Raw genomic sequence first — 26490 nt, forward strand, 5'->3', positions numbered from 1 at the left:
TATGGAGAGAAGTGCTTTGAGGACTCGCTGAATTCTTATTTGATCTGTGTGTGTGTGTGTGTGTGTGTGTGTGTGTCCAAGTATACAGTGCCTGTCCTGCCCTGTGGTCGCGTGTGTTCACATCCTGCCGCCGCGCATCAACGCCACAGCCTTCACGTGCCTGCGATCCACTCCCCGCCTCACCACACCCCCGCATCTTTATTTATAGACCGCTCAACAACCAGGCGGTGTATTTGTGTAATGACTTTTATTTTCTTTATAATAATAACTTTGCAGGAATTGTTTAAACAGAGGAGATTTTTTTCCATCATAATTGTTCATTAACTTTTCTCTCTTATACTAATACTATGATGTTGTCTCCTGATCCTCTTATTTCTGCAAGTCGTAATATTTGCTGCGCCAGTCCCTGCGTTGGGTGCTGCCCACCGCCGTTGGTCCTGGGCGTTGCCACTCCGGCCCAGCTGCGTCACCTTGAACGCCGAACCTTGCCACTCGACACTGACTCGGATCCTCGCCTACTTCTCCAGTTATTTTCGAATGTTCATCAGCTATTGAAGAATGACGTCTCATTTCAGTACAGATCCCTCCAAAATAAAGGAGACATGTGCGTGCTGAACAGCCATCAACGCCGTACTTCCTTTCTGGGTGGTTTCTTTGTTTACTTGTGTCTCCACGCCCAGGGTGCGGGTGATGCGATAGGTGCACCTGAGCTTCATTATACTGTTGCGCAGGTGAGGTGCCCTTCCTCTGCCCCTCCACCATGCAACTCACACGTGCTGGCAAGATTATTACTATGCGAATGTATGAAGTAGTGTCCTCTGTCTTTTCCCACCGTGCTTAGCGAGGGGTAGATGAAGGATGACAGAGGTCGAGGGAACACTGTTCCTTTATGCATCCAGATAATAATTACCACAAGTGAGTACAAGGTGGAAGTGTCTGAAGCCATTGCAGTTTCACTGGTGCTTTGTATGTAAGAGAACATAAGAACATAAGAAATAAGGGAAGCTGCAAGAAGCGACCAGGCTTGCAAGAGAGAGAGAGAGAGAGAGAGAGAGAGAGAGAGAGAATATTTATTGCTGTAGTTATTATACCAAGCCCCTTCCTGGCGATGACCCATCCACCCGAGACGTGACTCAGCGGCCGCAGGATTTCTGGACTCACCGGCCCCAACGGACAGGCTCGGGCACGCTGGGAGGGAGGGAGGGGCGCTAGGCTCTGTGTTGCTTCCCTCTGCGCCACCTTGTTCCTGGCACAATCTATCAAAATGTTGCTAAGTAAAATACTGTTCTCTTTCCGTTCTTTCAAAGATAATGAATAACAAATTATCGCAAAGACGACACGTAGCACGCCTTTGTCTGAGTGACACCGACGGGTATATTTGGGTACACGTGTGTTTACGAATTCATGTGAAGTGACGCATGACAAGCTGTTCACCTGTAGCATGACCTTGGTGGCAGCATGCAGGGTGCAGATGTGAGGACGGAAGCGTTATCCCCAACGGGTGGCCGGGAGAGGAGTGAAGTGGGCGGCATGACCAGTGCCCTTTGCATTGTCCTCCTTGCATTGCGGCTGATGACCATAAAAATCAGTTCCATTGAACATATGAACATAACTTTTCATTTATTGGTTCGTTGATGCATGATAAACACGATAATACGCGTGATTCCTTGCCGCGTGACCCACCAGCACCAGCATACCTGTCCGCCCACACACTTCCTCCTCCGCCGCCACCTCCTTCCTTCTCTCTCAACCCTCGCCCACACCCGGCCATTAATCTGCAGGATAGCCACTGACACACCACAGGGCTCCGGTATCTTGCAAGCACTGAGAACAAAAGAACAGAAACAAAATAATAACTACGCCTCCAGATCTATATTTGTCTATTTTTTTTTTTTTTTTTTGTGTATCTGTATTAAAGAAAGAAAAAAAAATCGCATTATTCTGAGGTATATTTATCAAGGTTATCTGATGTAAAACTGTTCATGTAATTTACCGGTTCCCGACTAACGACAAGCCCAGCCACGTATATAGGACTGCCCATACCCGTCCTCAGCAGGGTGCGGCGCTAGACAGTGAGTTTGAAACGTGGAGCAGCAACAAAGGAGCGGCTGAGGGACGGACGTTGTTGGCGGAAGAAAGGAAACTTGGTTGCTCTGTCCGGGTTGTCCCTTCCCTTTGTTCTCTCTCTGGGAACACTGGCAGCGAAGCACACACACACACACACACACACACACACGATGATTCTAGGGAATTTCTTTCATCTCACTTAAATTGCTCATTATTGATCAAAGAAAAAAATGAAACTTCATCGTTTTCATATTTTTTCATCACTAGTCTCGTTATACGGAAAAATATTCAATATGAAGCTGCTTGTCTCATCATCTTTGCAATTCTTACTATTATTTTTTTTTTCATGTGCATGACTACGTGTCGCAAGATGTGTCTCCCTATTCACTAACATTGTCCCAATAGTGGTGAGGGCTTTCCTTTGTTTCCTCAGTTTCCTCTTTTCGTGCAGCGAGATGTGAAATGAAGCAGAGCAAACGCCAGCAATCATGAAATGCATGACATTCAGACCCGTAACCCGCCCGCCTCTCTGAGAAGTTCTTAGGTGTCAGTAAGATAAAAAATTTTAGACGGGAAGTCAACAGAAATGTACTCATGTTTTGGGTTCATAGAGCACGAGACTCGGACCCTCGTGACCCAAAAAAGTTTATGGCCTAGTTCCCCGTCCTCCTCCCCAGCCATCACTGTGTGTCGCCTTGTAATGAAACCCGGTAAATATTGAGAAATGCGACTCGAGATCCTGCCTTTGTTTAAGCTGAAGGAAACAAATATCTAAAGGTTCACAGTTATGTTCGAGACGACACGTGTTTGTGTCGAACAGACCAGTGCCAGCAGTAACGGGTTTTCCCCAGTGTGTGCCAAGAGTGCCAAACAAGACAGACACGTGGCCTACCTTATTCTGGCAGCCGTGCCATGTCCTTCCTTACCGCTTACCACTTTTACCAATGTGAAACTGACATTCTGAAACCATGATGTATATCGCCATGAAGCGTCATATTTTTTTCTGGTAATAAGTGATATGCCAACTGAGACAAAAGTAGGACAGAGGCAGACCTTTTGTCTCTGTTGTGTCAGTGCTGGTGGGCGGGCAAGTGGAACGTTGAGCCGGGGTCATGGCACTGTTGTTGTGACGGTAGCCGCCTCGAGAAGGGTGTGGGCCCCGCCGGGAGGTTCCAACACCTTAAACAGTTGACGTGGCGCTGCGATGCTCACAGGACAGTGGCTGGTGACGGAGGCCTGTGCGGTGCGCCGTGTCCCTGCAACATTGTGAACCTGCAGAACTTACATTTTACACATTAACACCAGCTCTCAACGGGAAGGTACCGGTGAGTTTTGAATTACGTGTTCACTTAAATATATCTGAAAGATATACGGATCGAAATCCCATACGTTTATAGCTCACTCGTAAAATTCGTTCCCACTGTCATTTCCTTGGTTGTCGTTCCTCGCCGACCTCCGCGTGCTTTTCGTTTTCACTCACTTAAACTTTTACTTGTTATTATGATGTGAATCGCGTTGAAATTCTGCTTCACTTCGATGTTCCTCCAACTCGCTGATGGCAAAGATATTCACGTCCGCGATCTCTTGGTGCGTCCACGTGTAGGGACGGCGTCATATGACCTCGTTGTTGTCTAAAGCGTCAATTAATCAATTAATTTATTAGGTACGCGCAGGAATCCGTCCCCTCTGGCCGCTCACATAGAGTGTTTCTCAAGTGATGGTTTGCCAGGGCTGCTGCCCTTCTTGTTGCTGTTTTAGCTATCGATCTAAACGTTTTATTTGTCTTACAGCATTGAAACTGTTGAGTAGTGGTGAATCAAGAGCTTCGAACTGGAGAAGGTATGTAGACGTGTGTGAAGGAGGCTGCGGTGACGAGAGGTTATGGGGAAGGTTTGGAGTGACGAGGCAGGGGGAGGGAGAGGCACGAGACAGTGATGCGAAGCCTAACGTGGTGTGTTGTAAGAGTTACCTGTCGGACCTTGCGTAATTGTTGTTTTTATACCTGTTGGGAAACAAGAGAGGGAAAGAGTTTAAGATGACGAAAATTCATTTGAGAATCGATAGATATATGTATTTTGTATGTATTGTTGTTGTTGTTGTTGTTGTTGTTGTTGTTGTTATTGTTGTTGTTGTTGTCTTCGGTATCGTCATCGTTGTCTTGGTCTTCATCACTGCTGCTGCTGCTGCTGCTGCTGCTATTCTTGCTAGTATTGAAGAAAAAAAAAAAGGAAAAGAAATACAAGAGCGAAATTTTCAAGATTAGCAAAAAATTTTCATTTTGCATAAAACTATAGATCTCTCACGAAGCTGAAACAAAAATATATGTTCACCTTATAAAAAAAAAAAAGGGAGTGAGAAAAAGAAGAAGGCGTGTGGTAGGGATATTTACAGCAATCAGATCCACGTGATGCTCCCCTCTCTCTAAAACTGAACTCGGAAGAAAGAAAGAATGTTTTGTTTTAATCGCATCCACCGTAGAACACGCATAGGTAAGAACAAACAATGTAATCTTCATGCTCATCACTGATCTAAGTAGTATGTAAGATTTTAGGCAATGGACACTTTCCAGGGTGAAGATCTGATGATTTTTTTAGGTTTCATAAGGACGATGCATCTTTAACGGGGGAGGATTGCTATTTTTAATCCCCTCTCGTAGGTTTTATGGTGGGACGAGGGTGTTGCTCTGAGGGAGACACACTAATTCTGAGATATCCTCAGTACCGTGTGGAAGTCAGACTCTTATTGCGTGGGTGTGTTTGAGGAAGATAATGGAGTGGCTTTGTTTCCTTAAGCTTGAGGGAATTTTTATTTATTTATTTATTTTTTCCCTTTTGTTCTGTTTTGTTCAGTGATTGGTTGCCGTAGCGCATTTCTAGGAAAGAATATTTCATTTACCTTTCCGGTGCATATTCCGTACCCGACAAATCACTGTGATAATTTATTTTGTTTAACGTAATAATATTGCCATTTCCTCTTCCTTCAACTCGACATTTCTATGCACCATAAATCCCACTGAACGTTCATTCCCACCTGGATACACCTTGCCAAGTTTCCTAGGGTCATAGGCACACACCCTCCCCGGTGCCAGACTGCCAAATCACTTCCTCCTCCTTGATGTCTGGCGGCGCCTTGGGTACCCCGGGCTATCTTGTGTCAAGGAGACTATCCCTTTTCCCTTTCCCATTGAGCACTTACACGGAACTCCCCGGAACCGACACGTGAACACCCGTCATTTCCTAGTGAACAAGCGTGACGAAAGACCGACACAACGGACACCGCCTTCACACACACACACACACACACACAGTTCAGGATGCAGCTCGCCCCTCGTGTCTCGCTCCGCAACAACAAGGGGCTGGTGACAAACTCAAGGTACTCGCATAAACTCCACGTTCGACTTTTCCGATTATGGCGTTAAGTCGTTCCCTTCCGCGATACTGTGACGTCATCCCCGTTAGACATCAGCAGTCGTGGCCAACCTTCACAGCTGAGGAGGGGTTGACCTTCAGGCCTCTCCACCCATCCACCCACCGCCCACCCACCCACCTTACTTTCCCTTCCTCCTCTCATCTCCACCCACTGTACGTATGTGCTCTTCTATCCTCCCCAACTCTCTATACTCTCAATCTCTGCACATTTCGCTGTCTGCATCTTTGTCCCGTCCAGCTATTCAATAACAGCCTAACGAAGGACAGGTGAGAGGCTGAACAGATGCTGAGCCATCCTTGTTTTCTTCTTTTTTTTCTTATCTTCCTCCTCACATGGATGCTGTAACATGTTTGGTAGCACTACTACTACCACTACTACTACTACTACTACTACTACTACCACTACTACCACTACTACTACTACTACAGAGACAACATAAATAGCAACAGCAGCAACGACAGAAGGAAGTCCTGCAGCCCGCCAAGTGAGCAAGGACTGCCGGCCGTGATACGGTGTGAGGATGGTGACGATAACGTGTCGCTTTCTGGCTGCCGTGAGTTGCTTCCCGGGAACGCGGACAAGGAAGTGTGTGGTGGTGGTCCGAGATTGGCACAGGGAATTCAGAGAGAAGTTTAGATGCTGTGGTCATAAAGTTCCCTCTTAATTATTATGCCACGGCAGTAAGATAGTGCAGTTGGAATGATCTGAAGTAGCACAGTAGACTTAGAATCGTTGACAGACGCTGCTGAGGGGGAGGCATAGTGGATAGAGACTGAATCATTCTGGGATACACAGAAATGACCCCCTTGGCGCCATGTATTGGAATGACGCCAACATCTCACCGACAGTTTCCGAGAAGTGGCGTCGGTGCCATGCCTCTCCCCTCCCGTGCCGCGTTGGCGTACCGTTCCACCCCACCTGACGTCTCATCTGCCCCGTTGCCCCATTACAGTGTACAAGAGTCCCGGCCAAGCTCGTGTTAGTCAGCGCGCCTCATGGGCTTAATAGCGTGAATATTTATGTATGGGAATTGGCCATCGGGGCGTCAGGTGCCAGAATTATGCCTTCCGTCAACATCAACGATGAGATACGCGTGCAGTGGACGTGTCCCGGCTCGCCCAGCTCTGCAGCCGCCACTGGTACTCCACTGCGTCCTTGAACGGGCAGATTAGATAATTAATATGTGATTCATGCTGTCCGTTCTGTGCCTCCTATTTAGTAACAGTGAGTGGAGCAGTAGCATCTATAGAATACCTTCTGCAGTAGTAGCGTTTTCGTTACGTAAGGCTCGTTGTTGCCTGCCGACGCTCACTGTGTCAACCAGTGATCGCGTGCTGGTTCCTCAGCAGTGTAAAAGTAACCGCGTCCTTCTGTGCCAGTTTTCTTCCTATTAAAAAAAAAAAATCGTTAAAGCACAAGAGAGGAAGGTTTCTTGCATAACATCTTTGTTACAGAGTTGTCTTGTCCGATATTTGTGTTTTAAGTTTTTTTTTTTTTTTCTCTCTCTCTCTTTTAACGTTAACATAAGGCTGAGTTTAGCAGTGTTGGCAAATGTACAGAACTCGATACGCACTCACTGGAGACGAGAGCCACAGGGAGGGAGCAAGGAAGTGTGCTTGTTGTTTTGTGACGGAGGTGAGGGGCCACACACTGTGCACACAAGGCATAAACACGGCATGGCACGCAACAACAACAACAGCACCACCAACAATAACAACAACAACTACTACTCCTACTACTACTACTACTACTACTATTACTACTATTATTACTAGTAGTGTAGTAGTAGTAGTGGTAGTAGTAGCAGTAGTAGTAGTATAGTAGTTTCTAGGCCAGATGTAGCAGCTGCAGAAACGGTGACTAATCATTGTTCTTGAACGTTCATGACAAAGCAGGATTATACATGCCACCAAACCACAAGAGAGAGAGAGAGAGAGAGAGAGAGAGAGAGAGAGAGAGAGACCACAGTTTTAGCTTTCCATAAGGTAGAAAGTGTGTTCATGAGTGGCGACATCAGAGGCGTGGGGCGCTGGAGAAGCGAGGAGGCGGTGGGGAGTGAGCGGGATCAAGGATGCTCCAATCAGCGACATAACCACGGAACTATAAATCGCTCTCGTTTGATCCACGAAGTGCTGCCATTAAATTTTACATCAGTGTGACGCCCTCGACCTAACCTGCTTTTCATGTCATCGTGGAATTAGACTCTTGTATCCGATGTTGAAAAGACCATGTCCCATCACTAAAATAAGCGAAGTTAGACAAAGATGCATGGTGGTGGTGAGAGAGTGCAACTCATATAGAATCCATGACGCGGCAGCAAAATCCTCGGGGAAACAGAGCGTAATGATCGCCTCCCTTGGGGTTACAGATGGGAAAGTAAAACCTCACAGGGCCTTCCTTCCTCCGTCCTCCCAGCATGCAAATGTTGGCAGCCTTCCTTTCCGAGTTGGGAGGACATTCTGTTATTCTGCTAACGACAAGGCCCAGCTACTGCAGACAGGTGCGGGGAACAGAGAAGACAGGGTACATAAATATTTACGTTTTCTTTATTTTCTTGGCGTAGATGGCAGCGTAGTGTTAGTGTGTGTGGCCAAGTCAGGCATGTGTGCCGTGTTGCAGTGTGTGTGAATGAAGTATGAGAGTGGATAAGTGACACACAGACCCACTCACGCTACAGGACCAAGGAGGAGTCAGCCACCTTCACTCGTGACCTTAATATTACCTGTTGTATGTTTTTTTTTTTTTTTTCGTAGCATCTTTTAGTTCTCCGGCTATGGTGCGTTCCGTGTGTTTCCTTTGTTGTGGATTTCCATCGACGTCAATTGCTGACAAGAGACGAGATCTCTTCACTCATTTACACTGAGACTTTATGAAACGTCACTTGTCTTGGTTATGTACCGCACTCGTAAGAAAGTCTTCATCTACTCACACACACACACACACACACACACACACACACACACACACGATATTCAGAATAACTGGCCTTCATATTATTATCAATTTCTTTATTATGTTATCCCAGTCTCTCTATATCTGCAAGTCTCAAACTATCTTGAGAGTTTTCAATCCAATTGCTTCATGCCACTTGACGCCCCTCTGCTCTCCACGGTTTGTTGTTCATGTGCGAGCGTCTCTATCACGTAACACACTTTGTGCGGGGATATCGTCCTTCAGTTTTTATTTGTCAAATGCCAGAATACAGTCTAATGTGATTGCTCAATATGATCGAAGCGAATGTCCCCCAGATATGATGCAATATATGGGTAAAGTGTGTGTGGAATCAGTATGCTGGGGTTAGCACGGGTCTGCTTGGCTGGGTGGATGGTGGTGGGTGTGAGTGAGGCGTTGTAGGATGTGTGCAGGGTTGTGTTACCTTGCAGTGACAAGAGCGGTGGTAGTGTGACGTACACGTTAAAGGTTGACGTAACGTGTGGTGTGACAAACAGAAACCACGTATAGGCAGGTAAAGGTTGGTGTGGAGAGGTGTTATCACGTGGCATAGTGTGTGGACTGGTGAATGGTGGCAGTGCTAGCCGCCAGCGGATCGAGGTATGATAATATGAGAGGGATAGTGGCGTCGGTTACGTAAATAGTTACAAAGGTATCTGTATCTCTTTCATTGATTTATATTTATACCTCAGACTGGGTAGGTTTTGTACGTATCTTAAACTTATCAAGTAGCCAGGTGTCAGTTTAGAGATTTAAGAGATTTGTGTTAAGCAGTCCAGGTTACTTACTGATGTATACTTGTGGGTTCTTGTAAAACTTATTATTTTGACTAGGAGGTAAACTGCATTTTTCTGCGAAGCGATGAGGATAATAGGAAAACCAGTGAGTCAGAGAGATGGTGAGGAGGAAAGTGTGGAGGGAAGAATGCTAGAACATGGTAGAAGCTTCCACGCTCTCAACCCGTTCGAGACAAAGCACTTGCATTATTACGTTGCAACACACGTACTTTCTATAAGTATGTGTGACGTATGTCTTGCTCCTTCCTGCCCAAACACTTCAGAAGTCACCTGAAAGGAACTTTTAAAGTCTTTGAAGCTGTGTGATGCTAGCATTTCTTTGGTGAGTGTTGCGTGGTTTTGTGTGGCATGATGTAGATGTGGCACAGCAGCTTTAAATCCCAAGCGGTGATACAGCGGCACCATTGCTCTCAGCTGGAAGTAGACCAATGGGCGAGCGTGTGAGAGGTGCAAAGGACCAATGAGAGCCTAGTTGTGACGTCATACCTGTAAACACGGAACAGCTGATGGTCCACGCTGGCTGTGGTAAACAAAGCGACGCCAAGCGACGAGGAGAGAAGACGTGCTAGCAGGTGCTCTTGGTGGAAAGCTCTTTATCTCTAAGTCTCGTATTTGTAAACCTTATCTTGAACCTTCACACAAGAGGTAAGATAATGGAGTTATACCAGCATACAACATGATGTAAAAAAAAAAAAAATGCGTAGATAAGGTGTTTAAATATTGATAAGAATGCACATATCGATCGCCCGGGGTCACTGGCTCAAGGTTCGTGAGTAAAGAAACGGCGTAGGGCCGGAGCCACACTAATTGTGGTGGTGCAGGCAGCCAATGGTTATGGTGCGTCGCCTTACTGTTGTCAGAACTCCAGATATACATTGCTTTAATTGATGTACAGCTCGTACAGTTAGCCCTGCGTAAATGACCAGTATATTTTCTCCGTTTTCTCTGTGAAAGTGAAAACACGTCCATAAGATCGAAGTAGTATATATCGTGTTAGGTAATGTTGGCGAGTTTTGATCAATTTGGTACAGAACTGCAACAGCTACATTTGTTTGTAAATTTAATAGGTTTTCAAAATAAAACTGCTTGACTTCATCCCATCAGGGTTGATCAGCAAAATTTACTTAAAGCTATCTCTTTGTTGCATGTCACAATTGAACTTATTATTTTTATATATACGCGGGTCTTCAAATATTACTGTATTTGTTAGAGAGGGAGAGAGAGAGAGAGTAGGTATTGTGATCATGAAACATGTCAGGTGTGAAATCTCAAGCAATACTATGCTATATATATATATATATATATATATATATATATATATATATATATATATATATATATATATATATATATATATATATATATATATATATATATATATATATATATATATATATATATATATATATATTTTTTTTTATCTATCTATTTATTTGTTTTTTTTTTACAATGAAAACTTCACAACTGAGTGCTTGTATTTGTACTTGAGGTATCTCTTAACTCTTGCTGATGTTCTTGTATTTATTTTCAGATATATTGATTGCACCTCATTAGACAAAGCACAGGATGGGGAGTACTGAAGAAATAACCAAAGGACACTCTGTGAAGAAAAAAATGGCCATGGGAGAAGAGGAAGATTCTAACTCCAATTCAAAATCTAAGCCTGTCTCTGGGGAAACCACTCCTGACCCTCTGGAACATGGAATTGATGACGAGCTGAAGCCCCTCTCAGGGACAGAGGCAAAGTCTAGTGGAAGTGATACTGAAAGTGAACTTGATACTTGCAGTAAACAAAGTGATGAACCACAAGGAATACCAGTTCAAGGTGCAAGGGCACGTATTAGTAGTGAAAGCTCCTCTGAAAACGGTAAAAGCCCAAGCTCAGAACAAAGTAAAAGGTAAGGCTCAGTGCACTTGACAGTGAATGGAGTAGTGTTACCGATTTTTGGGAAGGTCCCAGATGCTAATGAAGAGATCTTCTTATGATTAAGTGACTCAGAAGAAAAAGGTCATTCATAATTCTTCCAAGGGATTTTTATTAAAACCTCATCCTTAAGTGAGAGTTTAGGATGGTGACGCTACTTTCTTTGCATTTCTTGAAAGAACCTATATATTGTATAGGATGCACTGAGATATTTTTGCCTTGTCAAAGGTGATGGTGTGATTACAAGTGACAACAGCCTTGTGTGTTGAAACATTGATCAGGTGTCAGATATGCATCACTTTCATAACAAGTGAACATTCCATTGAGTCATGTTTCCCTCATTAGTTATAATGAATATTTCATGCAATTATCTAGATACCTATCCCTGTCCTTCACCATTACATATAGCCTGGCTACTGATTTTTTGTTGTTTTTCTTTATAACTTGGTAAACTTTTGTGGTTAGCATGCTTAGCTCAAAGCTGAGACCAGAGTGTGAAGCATGACATAGCACAAACATGATTTTCATGTGGTCTAAGATTATTACTTTCTGACTGGATCAGAAGGCCAACAAGCCTGACATCTTATGTACCTTGTGGAGATGTATCTTGCCTGAAAAGACTAAAATGATCTGTACCACACTATACATGAGGTTAGTAGATATTATCTTAATGCAAATTACTGTTTTTTATTAATTTAATTTGGCATTTTCTTTACCTCATCAGGCAGCGGACCATAAGTGGTTCTTCTCCAGTCCAAAATTTTCTGTTTCCTGGTGTGGCAGCATCTCCACCAAAGTTTATGTCCCTAGAAGAAGTTATGAAAGCAGCAAAGGGTGTCAGTAATATGGTACTTGCTCATGAAATAGCAGTTGACAAAAACTTCAAACTGGAAAAGTTTGATCCCCCAGACAACAGCATTGAAAAGCAGGTAAGACATTGTAATACATGTTTGTCTACAATAAGTTCACATTGTGTATATATATGATGTAGCCTGGAGATAAATGGAAAATTTCATTACCAGCTTTCACTAACTATGCATTGTAGTCCTCATAACATTGTAGTCCAGTGATGTATAGGTTAGCATGCTCACCTCATAATTAAGAGATCCTGGGTTTCAATCCTAAATCAGATGGAGGCAAACTGAGCATGTCTCCTTTTGTGGAAGAGGTTTTGTTCACTTAACATTAAGTAAGTATGAGATGTAAGGTGGGAGGTTGTGACACTTCTCCTCAGCAAGAGCAGAAAGCTAACAGTCTACTAAGAGTAAGAGTTTTGTTTGATTTAGTTTCTGTTTTTAATTTGCAGGTAAGAGATGTTATGCATAAAGCCTTTTGGGACCACTTAGCACAAGAGCTGTCTCAAGATCCCCCCAGCTATGAGCAAGCATTAGTTCTACTACAGGAGGTCAGAGACAACCTTCTTGACATCACTCTTCCACACCATACCAGATTGCGGCAAGAGATTTCAGAAACATTGGATGTGGACCTTATTAAACAACAAGCTGAGCATGGTGTGTTGGATTTTTCCCAGTAAGTGTGCATTGTTTTTGTACTCAAACCAATTCCACCAGTTATTTCGGACTACTTTCTTCATACAGAGTGCTGTAAACCTTAGATATGTGTATTTATTGAGTTTTAGTATTTTCTATCACACTGAACACAATTTATATATCTTGTCTTCTCAAAATATATATGATGGTTATTGAAAAAAAGGTTGAGAAAAGTATTATTAGTGTTTTCATCATTTTGCAGGTATTCCCAGTATGTCCTGTCTATAATGGCCCGCCTGTGTGCCCCAGTGCGGGATGAGACAGTCCGGAACCTGATGAAGGAGAGTGATGTTCTGTCAGTGTTCCGAGGAGTGATGGAGACTCTGGATCTGATGCGTCTGGACATGGCAAACTTCACCATTCAGCAGATTAGGCCGCACATTGTTGCTCAGGTTACTACTTGATTTCACTGTATAATTAAAATTAGTGTTTGTGTAGCTTATGCAGTGGTATATAATTTTGTTATTTGTGAAATTACATAATTAAAGAATGTAGTGATATAAACTATAATGGGAATGGACATAACATGCTGCTCTGCTCAGCACTGCAAAGATGTCATGATGTATTGTGCTGCATGCTGGATACTGGTATTGTTTATACTATTATGAAATGGTGGTAATGTCAAATTAAAAGATTATACAAGTTACAGCACCTAATAATGAGAGATTTGTGATGTTGATATGTATCGATAATTTCAGAGTGTGACGTATGAGAAAAAGAAGTTTGCAGAGTACTTGAAGACACAGAATGATGGTTTGGAGCTGACCAGAGCATGGCTGCTGAGTCATGTTAAGCCAGAGGATTTGACAGTACCTGATGATTTAGAAATAAGAGGAGTCGTGAATTCAGTCATCAGTCGAGCTTATATGGAGCTTCTCTCCTGGCCTGATGAAAAAGCATTGCCTGAGGTGAGTCATTCTTTTGGTAGGGAAGGTGCACCATACTTCAGCTATTAGTTTTTAGCCTCTTCAACCATTTAAATTAGGCTGTTAGGGAATGAGATCTCTTAGTATTTTGTCAGCTTTGTAAGGAGCCAAATTTGACACAAGCAGTGATAGCCATTGATAAATGAAATTATTTAAGCTGATACTAATACAGTATATTGTTAATTGTCTGAGTGATACTGATATATCTTTTTAGATAGTTAAAGAATACTTATATCTGAGGAAAGGAAAAATATTTTATATCTGAGTGAAACTTGTTTGACTGATCAGGGTGCATGTTAATTGAGAAAGGGAGATGAAGGTGGGGAAGATGCTGAGTGCTGAACAAAAAACTCACAATTATTTTCAGACTGTGGTACTAGATGGAAGTAGAATACTGGAGCTAAGAGATCGTCTGAGCCAAGTTTGCATCTTGGGTTCTGTGCTTCTTGTGACACTCACAGCTGTTGGCCCAATGATCACACAACCTGACGCCTTTAAGCTGAAGTTGAAGCGCAACTTGTGCATCATCCTAGATCCAGCATTGTCAGACAGGTGAGTTTTACTTTGCTGTACAGGATTAAGCAAGGATTTTGGAAATTATGTATGACAAGAGGTCATCAGTTGAAGTATGTAATGAAAAAGTTGAATTTGAATCTAAGCATTTATAGCTCTCAGTTCTTTCTGTTCTAAAAGCTAGGGTATCTACTTTCATCCCACCTTCTATATATTTTACCATCTCTTTATACAGCATATTGCAATGATCATAATGAAATGAATGCTGCATTACTTCATCATTTCATTGTAATTTTTCTATAATCTCATTTTCCAGTGAAACAATGGCTCTGATGGACAATCTGGCAGAGCAAGTTATAAAGGAGGTAGAAGATCATCTTTCAGAGAATGAGAAACCACAGCTCCCTCAGTCAGCTAAGAATGCCCTCAAAGCACAGATGCTAGAAATCAAGAATCCAGAGCATCGGATTAGATCCCTTATATGTGAGTACTTGTGTTTCATTGGGGCCTGTAACTAAATCCATTGTTATATAATGGCTCAAGATATGAGATGTATGTAATATGCAAGACATTCTGCTGCTTAATTCTCACTTTTTTTTAAGTATGTATAAGACTGTTTGCTCTTTGCATTATTTAAATTAGTTAACCATCAACTAATTGTAACATTTCCCATTCAGCTAAACGATCCACGGAGTTCATTGCCACCCTGTTGAGCTCAACTACTGCACGTCCAGTCCAGATGCCACCTGGCCTCTCCACCCTGCAGGAAGAACTGGCTCACATCTGTGGTACTTTGTTGCGTCTCGTGACTCACAACAGATCTGTGTTTGGGGAATATTATGTTGATATTTTGACTGATCACATCAAGACTGAAAGACAAAAGAAGCAAAGGGAAGAGAAAAAAGAAGAAAGTCCTGAAGAAAATGCTATTGCTAGTACATCAAGTGATTAAATCATTTATTTGAGCTGAAGCTACTAAATGTAAATGTTTATAAAACTAGAGCCTTGGAAAGTACATGGCATTCTTAACTTTGTTAGATTATTTGGTGCTTTTACTTATTTAACAATAACACTTTGCCTTTGAGGCAAATAAATAGCTAAGTACTGATATAAGATGTATTGGCATATATTGTACTGTGTATCAATGTTGATTACATCTTAATAATCATCTACTTAGCCTGATATGCTTCTATCCAGATATTGGCACTGTGATATAGGTAGTCAGCACTTAATCCATATATGAAATATTTTAACCCCTGTCATTGGAAACTTGTGCATTTATGGAAATTGTGTCAAAAGTGTACCATGTTACATAGAATAACACATTCACACTGCTTATGTGACCAGTATATGGAAAGATGCCCTCCACTTGTTGCACACACACACACACACACACACACACACACACACACACACACACACACACACACACACACACTATCTTGAATTCACTTGCGGATGTCATTCATCATCTGGAGTCACGCTGTTTATTGAAATATTTGCATTTTCTGGATAACTGGAAGTAAGAGCAACATTATACTGCAATCAAGGGTAATGTGTGATCCATGGCACAACATCTCCCTTGTTCTAATCAATAATAAGTCCAGTAACATTCTGTTATGATATACTGTTATCTCAATTACAAAAGATTGCATTGAATTTAATGGAACAAAAGTACAGTGTGGTGTTGTACTAAGTGTCCCAGTAATAGTTAGTGTCATTGGGCATTATCCAGATCATATATGGTACATACATTGCTCATTTAGTCTGTCAATAATGTAAATTTTCCTTGTGTCACTGAATGGAGAGAAGACAATCCAAAATGCTTAATTTTATATTATCTTTTTTTTTCTGGTTTTATAGTAAGACTATTTTGTAAATCAGAATTGTCATTTTTATGTTTTGTGCTATATACCAAGGTCACAAGTTCATAGCCCTTTATGTGAAAAGAGGTGATATATTAAGATTTTTCATAAATATATTTTTTAGTAAACATTGTTATTTCTGGAGTTGTGTAAATGCATGTTATGTAACCTGTACCCCCATGATGCCTGTGGTTCTTTGTCAGTGTGCTAGCTTATTGTACTAAGGGCAAAATTAAGGCTGTGTTGAAACATGGCTGGTTGGATGAATATTAACAATACCAGAAAGGTGGGGCATGATAATGCATTGTGCTTATGTTGCATTGCAAAACACACACACACACACACACAAAATCATAAATTAAAGATACATATTTAGGCTACAAAAGCAAGGTAACAAACAAAAAGGGAGTTGTTCTTTGAGGAGAGACAGAGGAAACTGTCCATTGCTAGAGATAGAAAAAAATATATGAATATTTTATTATGTAAAAAGGGCTAAGTGGACTGGAACAGGTGGACAGAGAACTCTTAAGGGGATGGTGGCAGAATAAGAGATGGTTACAAACACAAAATATAAAGCACTAGATGTATAATCAATGTAAAAGAATAATTTTCATCAAACCCTACTAGTAATTGAATAGGTAGGAGTTCATGCCAGCATAGAAAATCCTAAATGGATGAAAGTATGATATATATATATATATATATATATATATATATATATATATATATATATATATATATATATATATATATATATATATATATATATATATATATATATATATATATACACTATACAAGGCAGTGAGGGTGTGATCTTTTATCCTGTTTCAAGGAAGCCCCCAAAAGTTACTCAAGTGTGATTGTTCAACAGGATTAGCCTTAAAGGAATTTTGTTTGAATTTATTATTAAACTAGGGTGTCACATAATTGCATCAACTCTTTCATGCAGCTATGAGTTGTAGTAAACTCTTTAGGAAGTAAAGCAAGTATTGATTGGCTACTAGGAAGTAAAGCAAGTATTGATTGGCTACATAAATTGCTCTTCAGTAACATGACTAAGTTTTATGATAGTGTATGAGCATTCAGAATTAGCATTTGGTGGTAAATGACTGTATAATAGACATTCATTTGGTATGTTGGAAGTAAGAAAATAGATGAATGCAGGCTGGAAGAGATATTTGTTAGACTGCATGTGTGACTTTGGGTTGCATTTTTACCCTGTAAAAGCACTGGACTGGCTACATAACTGATATCTCACTGGTGTCAATGATGATATGGGCATAACCTATACATTGTATAGGATGCCAGTACACTTACATGTGTATGGTGTATGATTGGTTGTGTGGTCCACTTCACTGGGCATGTTTCTCTCCTGACAGTTGCTATGAATTATCTTGAATGTGACTTCCCTGCAATATTAAGTGCAGGGGACAGTCATGCAAAAAGCTGTGTTGAGGAATTTATAGTTTCATTCCAATTTAAGGAAACACTTAATAGTCTGTTTGGGACTGTAGAGAATCATATTATGATTGATTATTATTTTGCATACAAATAGTGTAGTACTGGGAATTGATGAAGTTCCCCACTGTTTTGAGGTGTAGTATCTTTGTTTAGAAAACCTTTAGTCATATTCCACTGTTTTATACTTATGTATGTATTAGGTAATTTGTAGTTATGGTTCGTTCCATTCTTATGTAGAAAACTTTTTAAGCAACTAACATTGTGTCTTTCATTTGCACTGATACCATCCATTTTAACACATTCACTGATATGTAGCAACTGTATGTATTTATAAATTATTGCATCTGTGAAATTCCAGCAGTGATGTGAAAGTGTTGGTTATGTCCTCCCTAGAAAGAATGCTGATGTTGTAGTGGTTTTATTTATTACATATCAAGAATGTGAGTCAGTGCATGATCTTTATATTAAAGAAGTTTTGTGCTGATGTAATGAAACATTTTAGTAAGTGAAAGATTTTGTGTAGAAAATATCTGTGGCCACTAATGCATCATTGCGTTGTCAAAAATATTAAAGGATATGTAACTTTTATTGCCAAGAGTGCCTATGACTGGCATTTATTTACGTGTAAGGCATATCTACGATGGTAGTGTTCTTATGCTCGTTTTTACTGTACTGCGTGTTTTGTTACAATGACCCAAGGAGAGTTATTTTGGTACTTTATTAATCTTTATTACAGTAATACAAGAGTTGCATAATTTTCAGCAATATGGCATATGCTCTCCTATTCAAGCATGGTAACATGGGAATAATACTAATTACTGTTCTCGATCCTTCAAATTTTAAGATCAAGTATTTTGATATGTGATACTTCTCTATTGTATGTTGGAGCTATACAGGTTTGAGCCATTTGTTTAGATTATTACTGCTCTTAATGGTTAATTATGTAATATAAAGGTCATAATGTTAACATCATAAACTATTTGTAGGGCACTAATGGCAGTCATGGAAAATTATGTTATAGGTTCAGCAAGTCATGACATATTTTACATAGGTTTTCACTTTCCAATAAATTAGATTTTCTATCACATTTTCTTACTAAACAGTTAAAGAATTATAAAACCCCCAAATGGACATCTTAGGTGCTATCCTAGTTTTTTTTTTTTCAATCTGATTATTAGAAAAAAAGGTCTTAAAAAAAAGTTAGTGCAATAATTCTTTAGGCTGAACATGTAATTCTAGGTGGGAGGAGACTGACCATTGTTTACTGTTTCTCATTAAAAGTTACTATCATGCTCTCTTCCTACCTAGCTTGTTCATTGTTTGTAATATATTGATAAAATATATATGTTAAAAGAAAAAAAATGTGTTTACTACATTCAATGTAAAACCAGTTCAATACATAGAGAAATTAAGAACTCAAATGTGGATTCATACTAGCTTGCACACAGCACACCAGCAAATGCAAAAGTGGAATAGATGGTAGTGCTACAATACACCACTGTAAAATGGGGTGATAAGTTCTTAGAATAAGAGAGAGAGAGGGAGAGAGAGGCTCTTCTCGAGTCCATTCTCCAAAGAGAGTCAACGTGAACAGGTGCTCGTATTTGAGTAGGTTAGATAAGATCAATACATCAGTATATAATCAGTGAAGGAAGAGTGAAGATGTTCACGTATAATAATGACAAATACACACACTCATACCTTGCATGGATACAAAATGAATTGTGTAATTGATGATGAATGAAAAAAAAAAAGTATCTACAGTAGCTACGAAAAAAAGAAAAAAAAAATGGTAGTGTATTATGTGAGTAGTAGTAAGAGGGGCTGATGTGAAGAGTCCTCATTGGGTTGATATGAACAAAATTTGTTTCTCATCCATAATTTGAATAGATTTCACTAAGTGAAGTTTGTTGTTGATTTATGAAAGACTGCCACTATTTACAGAGGAAATAGTAATAGGAAAGCAACCTTTGACGGAAATTAGGGGAAGAATCGGGTTGATCTCCATATTATGGAAGAAGATACACCAAGATATGTCTGTGAGTCAACCATGACTGCCAGCTGTCTTCCTTAAAAATTTCATGTGCTTCGATATAATACTAAAAGTGAAAGGTGCGACACATAGCGCGTATTGGACTATACGGCAGGCCAATCAGCTGAGTGTCATCAGTCAGCTGCTTCCCGCACGTCACCACCACCAGGTGCGCCATTGGCTGCACCTACTGCTTATATTGATATATCCTTCATGCTGTAAAAATAAGAATTAAAATTTGCTGCGTACATATATCAAAATATAAGTACTTTGTGTGTGTAGTGGTGGGGGAGACTCGTTCAGTACAGTGTATAACTGAGATGTCGAGAAGTTGACAGTCGGGGTGCCTGGAGCAAGGATCGGCCAGGATTGGTGTGTTCAGATTTTCGTCTCGGGGAAGATAGTGGCCGGGGGCGGCGCCTTGCACTAATCAATACGGACACTGGTTTACATGCCATGGCCTCCCCGCTTGGTGAAGAAAACCTGGATGATGTTCCGATTGATGACTTCAAGGGCACCACCCTCCGCCTGGAGCCCGCCTCGGGCCAGCCCTCACGGAGTGTGAGCCCCAGCGGGGACGCCGCCCCCAGGTGAGCTTCGGACACCTTGTGTTCCTCGTTGTAGTGTTAAGGTTACCAGGAAGACAGAGTTTTCTGCCCGTTCTAGTCTGACACAGATGAAGTCTCAGAGAAGTAATGATGTGTCTTGTGGTGAAGCAAAGCGACGTGCAGCAGCGAGCCACTCAAATAATTGATATTTGGCCCTGCCTGAACAGCGGCCTCCACTGCTCATTCTGATGGTGGTAGTGGACTTGTATTTAAATGTTGCTCGGACAAAAGTGTGCAAAGTTGTCTGAGACCTTGTAACCCAAGTAGTCATGTCCAGCCAGAGTTTAGTCTCCTTCCCTGAGTGATGAAGACCTGTCAGGGAAAGAGGCAAGAGAAATGAAGGATTCTTAGATTCTTACTTAGAGGAGGACTGTCGCCCTCATCTAGACACAGATGAAGCCTCCAATCAAGACAGTATAGAGAGAAGGCTTGACCAATAACTGAAAGTAAATAAAGAAGTGCTGTGCTACCATCCAGTACATATTCATAACCTATTGATGATGATTTTTTTGTTCCATGCATGATTTGATTAAGATAGAACTAATGCCTAGTTACCATACATGGTGTGAGGCTCACTTATTCTCTGTGCTTGTTTTCTTTCCTTGGCATTATTGTTAGGATACATAAAGTAGACTATGAAGAAAGAAAGGTGTTGTTTGAAGTCTGATGTCCTAATAATCATGAATAACTGTATGGCTCCAGTGCATACTGACATTTTATTTCATGCTGTATTTGCAGCAGTTATTATGTTATAGAAACTTCACAAAGCCAAAAGCACCTGTTCAATTCAACACAATAAAAATGAAATACATTAATTTTTGAAGGGTCTTAGGATTCATGTAATCATCTTACTTGCTGAGGGAGTTTCATTGTGTCTTGTACATGCTCTCAAGCAGAGGAGAGAGGTTGTTTCTGTCTATCCATGAACTTTCTTAAGAGCTCTAGCTGTAGGGTCACAGAGACTTTAGTATATTGCTTGCAGGAATTCAGAAATAATATAATTCATATTGACATTATTGTTTGTTAGCTGTGTTTTAGGACTCCTCACAGTTATGGCTTAAGATTCAAAGCAACATTATTATTTCATTTTATTGGGACTTAATATCATATTATGAATGTATTGATCCTGAGTGAGTTGAACACAAGTTATTGGTGCATGAGGTTCATTCTTAATGTTGCAGGTTCATGGAGGAAAGAAGCCGACCCACCTTGCGCACTGCCATCAGTGACCCTACTGCAGATGCAGTTACTCCTCCAACGCCTGACCAAGCAAATAATTTTTACTGCAGTCAAGGTGTGCATACATTAAAGTTTGTTAAAATTCATTGTGTCTGTTAGAAATTATTTCTTGTGCAGGTATTATCCATATAAATTTTTCTTTGTGCATTATTTAATGATTCCTTGGCTTACATTTATATAATACCTAATTTTGAAGCATTTGCCCAATTTTTTTCAATAAAATTTCAACTTTTTAACACTTTTTGACAGCATACAAATATACTTATGTTCATTTTACAAAGTGTAACAACTCTCAAAAATGCTAGTTCCCTTGAGGACTTCTTGGCTTTTGGGAAAGCTTGAAAGTTTCATAGCACTAGATCTAGTATGTATTGGGGGATTACAACCTGCTCCTTAGACAGGAACAAACTGGTTCATTGTAAGAATCAAAGTGCAAGGGTATAATTGTGATGCAAGTTTGCTTTTCATGTATTGGACTCAAATAATTAGCCATATGGTACTTTCTGTGGAAATGTTTGTTTCCTGTTCTGGCAAGAACTTGGGGAATACCAAACCTTGGAGGTTGAAGAAAAATGTGAGCATGACCTTGTTTGTAAACTTGGATATGTAAACTTTTTTTGTTATGACAAAGTAATTTTCCATTATAAGCTCTGCATTGGGATCACACAGGAAGAGTTAGGTTCTATCTTAAGTAATGACATAGTTGAGCTCAGGATTGCCATTTGCCCACTGCAAAATGTTGCAGAATACATCAGAGGTGTGTAGAGGATATGTAGCTGTGATCAACTTCCTAAAGGCCATCCAACTGATTAAAAGTTTAATTTTTTGTACCCATGTTACAGAGGTAGATCTGATGGAGGAAAACAATCAAGTGTAAGGGGAATATTACAAGCCTCTGAAAATCCTCTCAGAAGACTTTTGGAACCCATGGAAGTAGTCAAGAAGGGTTGAGTGACGTAATTTGAAAGGAGAGCCAGCCAACATGAATGAATCCTTATTATTATTAGAAATTTGAAGAGAAATGCCATACTGCCCTCTAGTGGCTATATGCATGGCATCAAATATGAATCTGATCTAATTTTTTTCACAGTCAATTTCTAAATATTTCAGCATTGTGAATATCATTGATCCCTAGTACATTCATAATGATGCATATAATTTATCATTATTATTTTCTAAAGATATTGCTTTGATATTTTTCACTTCAAGACTGTGTCATAACTTTTCATAGAGAGCTTCCTCATGTATCTGTTAGCAAACAAAAATTTTTGGTGTAGAATACCTTATATTCAAGAGAACTTGGAAAGGTCAACTGAACTGGACATGTGCAAGGCTAGTTTCTTGTATATTAATCTCACAGGAAATTTTGAAGAGGTTTCATTTATCTATATTAATGGCATGTTTGCTTTTTAGGATTGAGTCGGTCTTTTTATCAACAACCTCCGATTGGCCGACCTCGGAGAGCTTCATGGCATGCAGAGACTGGTACAGAGCCTTGCATAGATGAGTTTTTCTCTGTCAGAGTTGGCACCTTAGAGCAGGCTATAGAGGAGTGCCGGCACTTGACAGTTCCAGAAAATGATGGCCCTATAAAAGGAGCATGGCTCTTAACGGAGTGAGTGTATGACATTATTGTATCAAATTGAAATTGTGAGGAGTATATTGATGACTTGAGAATCACTTACAGTATTATGTGTCTTTCATAAGATGTTAATCAATGTACGAGTGTACATTGCTACCAGTGTAGCGTTTCAGATTAGCTTTATGAAGTCTGTTAATTATTAAGTGTGAATTGTGATGCTTAGTTGCACTAAGACATTTTATTAATTTCTTCACATGTTTTCAGGATCAATCACTGGGACATAGAAAAAGAACGAGTAGTACTTTTATGTGAGAGATCCCTCTTAGTTATAAAGTATGATTTCATTGCTCTCCGGTCCTTAGAATTCACTCGCATCAATCTTACTTCCCTGGAAAACCTTCAGATTGGGGAATTGACATACCCCAGCCATTCTCTTGTACCGTAAGTTGATATGGTGCTTCATGTGCTGTTTTAGTCCTTGATGCAACTCTTTTGTGAGGGAAATGCATTTTTATGAAGTGAAAAATATTTCATTCATAATATTTTATTAGCTATGCTAAAAGAAATAATATAAAAATACTGCTCTGACAGGCGCATAAGTGGCATAGCTGGAGGTGTGGTGACCGTCATTCGCAGCTGTTTGTTGAATAGGCTTCAGAATACTATTGCCACCATCAGCTCCAAAGCAACAGGATCTCCTCGCAATGTGCCAAAAGAATCCTCCACTGAAAAGCAATTTTCTCTCTCAGCAGTCAGTTTTGAACCAAGGTAAGTATGCATAAAATCATGTTATAGTCATATCTCTAGGTTTTCCTCTAGATCTAAATTTTTAAAGTAAAAAAGAAAAAAGATTAAGGTAAATACAAGAGGTTAAGTTTACTTGTATGCATTAGCTTCTCTGAACACTGTTGCATTGGTTCTTTTCAGGGCTCGCAACATGCAAGGTTTTCGTGTGACATGGAACAATGGCCACCAGATATCTTTTGCTCAAAAATGGAATCCTTGGAGTAGAGATATTCCCTACACCACATTTACCTCACACCCACTGTACTGGTACACAGGCAAGTGGTCTTTCTGAGATTTTTTGTTATTATGTTTGCATGCTGTTCCTTACCTTGTTTTCATCATAGATATGAGTTTGCTGTTGTGTTATGTGTCTTGTGATTTTGATTACATGCTTGATAACATTGCAAGAGATACTTACAGTGTGTAACATTTCCAGCCATTAGTGACCACAAAGATGTTTAATATATAAAATGTATTTTCTTACTGTTCCTTGAATAATTCTCTCTCAGTTTGAAGTCAGTGGTTGGGGTTTTCAAACCTTGGTACAGGAAACACAAGATACAAATGTTATTGATTGACCCAAAATCACCACCAAGAACAAAGCATATTTTGTCACCTGATATTTGTTGTGTACAGTCACTTCATACACACAAAATGCAACTAATAAAAGCTGCTTATTTGGTTCTCTCATAAAAGTACCAGGTTTTCATTGTAATTCTTCCAACAGGTTGTGAAAATGGTTTTTATGATGCCAAGAGCTTATCTAAGGAGTTGAAGATTGCATTAGAGCAAATGCAAGAACAGCAGGAAGGGGTAGCCACCTGTACTATCTCTCAGGGCCCCATTGTTATTGAAAACTACTTAGGCATTGCTTCTCTTCTTCATAATGCCACAGAACTTGGCTTCTTCAAACTTCGAGGTAAAGTGAGTTTTTAAGTGTGTGTGTGTGTGTGTGTGTGTGTGTGTGTGTGTGTGTGTGTGTGTTTTCTCTCATCATTATTACTTTCTCTTGAATTGCTCAGGGGGCTGGGTGGCTATGGTAGAGTGCTCAACTTGTGGCTGTGAAGGTCATGAGTTCATGCATCTATAACAGCAGTTACTCAGTGAGGGAGGTAGCACTCTCTCATAACCCTAGTGGGGCTACGCGGATGTTGTTCTCTATGTCTTGGGAGTCTTCTTTTTGAATAGCTCAGAGGGAAATGTGCATGATGTAGAGAATATTCAGGCACACATTTCACATGGTGTCAGTTGTTAGTGTGTATATCTTTATACAGTCTTTATTTATGCCAGAGTGAATATTTATACAGATTTTTTTTTTGCATATGATGTCACTAGCCTAGTCTGTTCTAGTTCCTTAACAAAGTCTTGCAATGTTTCTTTCCTTATTTAAGATATTGCAGGTGTTTATGTGAATATTGATATTTTATTGTGACATTATTTGGAAGAAAATGGTTATTTGGACCAGTTATAGCAAGTTATGTTAGAAATATTGTGTCAGGATATTGTGCCATACTTGTCAATCTTATTGATGAGTACAGCACTTTAGACAATTTTTTCTAGTCCTGTATACTTAATATAGATGTTACAGCACCTTAATTCTTAGTACTTGTATTGAATTGCCCAAGGTTTAGGTGCTTTACTTTTTATCAAGTGAACTTTTATTTTAATTCAAGGCTTGAAACACAGTAGCTGTGGCATGTATGAACAGAGTAATTTCTATGACAAATTTATATTTTTTTATGAAAATGTTTAAGATAAACATTCATAATCTGCCACATTTTATCCACACATTTCACACCCCGTTCCTTTAGGAACCCTGTGCTGATGGGTGGTCATGGCAAGGAAGAGTCCCTAGTTATTCCTTTTCTTTTAGGCATACAATCCCTGCAATCCAGAGTTCTTTCACCCTCTCTTGATTTTTATTTATTTTTTTCACATGTTCCATTCTTCTTTTCTTTAGTAGATAGTTCCTTATTTTTTGTTTTCTTACACATTTGAACAAACTCATCATTATATTGTCTTTTCTCATATCTAAATGATTTCATGATATTTTTGTGTCTATCACCCATTCAGTCATTTGTGAATCTCAGTATTCCCTGTTTTCTTCCTTTGTAATCTCTTTTTTTTTTTTATGTATACATATTGCCAGTAATATTCTTGTGGTGTGGTATGGACAATTCTGAACTTTCACTGCAGCACACACACTCACACACACACACACACACACACACACACACACACACACACACACACACACACACACACACACACACACACACACACACACACACACACACAACAGTTAGGTTGCTGTGCATATCTTCATGTTGAATTTCAAGATCACAATTCTGAGCCATTTATTTGTTTTTTTCTTGATGAGGTGACCAAGCCTCAGTGTGAAAGTAGAACTCCCCAAATATCTCTCTGGCCAGGGAATTGAACCCTGGATGGATCTCTTTACTATTTATTGGTCATGGTGAATTCCATATTACAAAACATTTTTTCCACAACAGTTTCTGATGTGCTGTTTGCACCTCTCAGGCACCTCTTCTCTTTCTCAGCCATTTCTTATTGTGCTTATTGTTTACTAATGTTCTTTATTTGTATGTTAGTATGATAATTTTCTTCTCATTCTTTTGAAATCTGCATGCATTCCTTTTTCCATAATTATCACATTTTACAGGAAGTGGCATGTAGGGGTTTTAAATTGTTCTTGATGTTGAAGGAAGCCACAACTAATAAAGGTTTTGAATCCA

The 26490-nt window shown here is 40.0% G+C and overlaps 2 protein-coding genes across 7 annotated transcripts; both read left to right on the top strand.

The window, feature by feature from the left end:
* The first annotated feature begins 3183 nt into the window (after window positions 1-3183).
* LOC135106555 (T-complex protein 11-like protein 1) lies at window positions 3184-16624 on the top strand. Of its 6 annotated transcripts, none has more exons than XM_064015756.1 (9): window positions 3184-3392; window positions 10777-11143; window positions 11894-12098; window positions 12476-12699; window positions 12922-13111; window positions 13418-13627; window positions 14013-14197; window positions 14475-14641; window positions 14836-16624. In XM_064015756.1, the coding sequence occupies exons 2-9, from the start codon at window positions 10812-10814 to the stop codon at window positions 15108-15110; spliced, it is 1788 nt and encodes a 595-aa protein (XP_063871826.1). In that variant the 5' UTR covers window positions 3184-3392; window positions 10777-10811; the 3' UTR covers window positions 15111-16624. The 6 variants fall into 6 exon arrangements, with proteins under 6 accessions (XP_063871826.1, XP_063871828.1, XP_063871829.1 ...); XM_064015758.1 differs by having other exon boundaries at window positions 3234-3386; XM_064015759.1 differs by lacking the exon at window positions 3184-3392 and adding an exon at window positions 8842-8962.
* A 3033-nt stretch (window positions 16625-19657) lies between these two features.
* LOC135106556 (tumor protein p63-regulated gene 1-like protein) lies at window positions 19658-26490 on the top strand. Its single transcript, XM_064015761.1, has 7 exons — window positions 19658-20109; window positions 21309-21421; window positions 22780-22981; window positions 23213-23389; window positions 23540-23716; window positions 23876-24009; window positions 24462-26490. Exons 1-7 carry the CDS (start codon window positions 19976-19978, stop codon window positions 24668-24670), a joined length of 1146 nt encoding a protein of 381 aa, XP_063871831.1. The 5' UTR covers window positions 19658-19975; the 3' UTR covers window positions 24671-26490.

Source organism: Scylla paramamosain, chromosome 13, assembly GCF_035594125.1.
Source record: "Scylla paramamosain isolate STU-SP2022 chromosome 13, ASM3559412v1, whole genome shotgun sequence".
Lineage (NCBI taxonomy): Eukaryota > Metazoa > Arthropoda > Malacostraca > Decapoda > Portunidae > Scylla > Scylla paramamosain.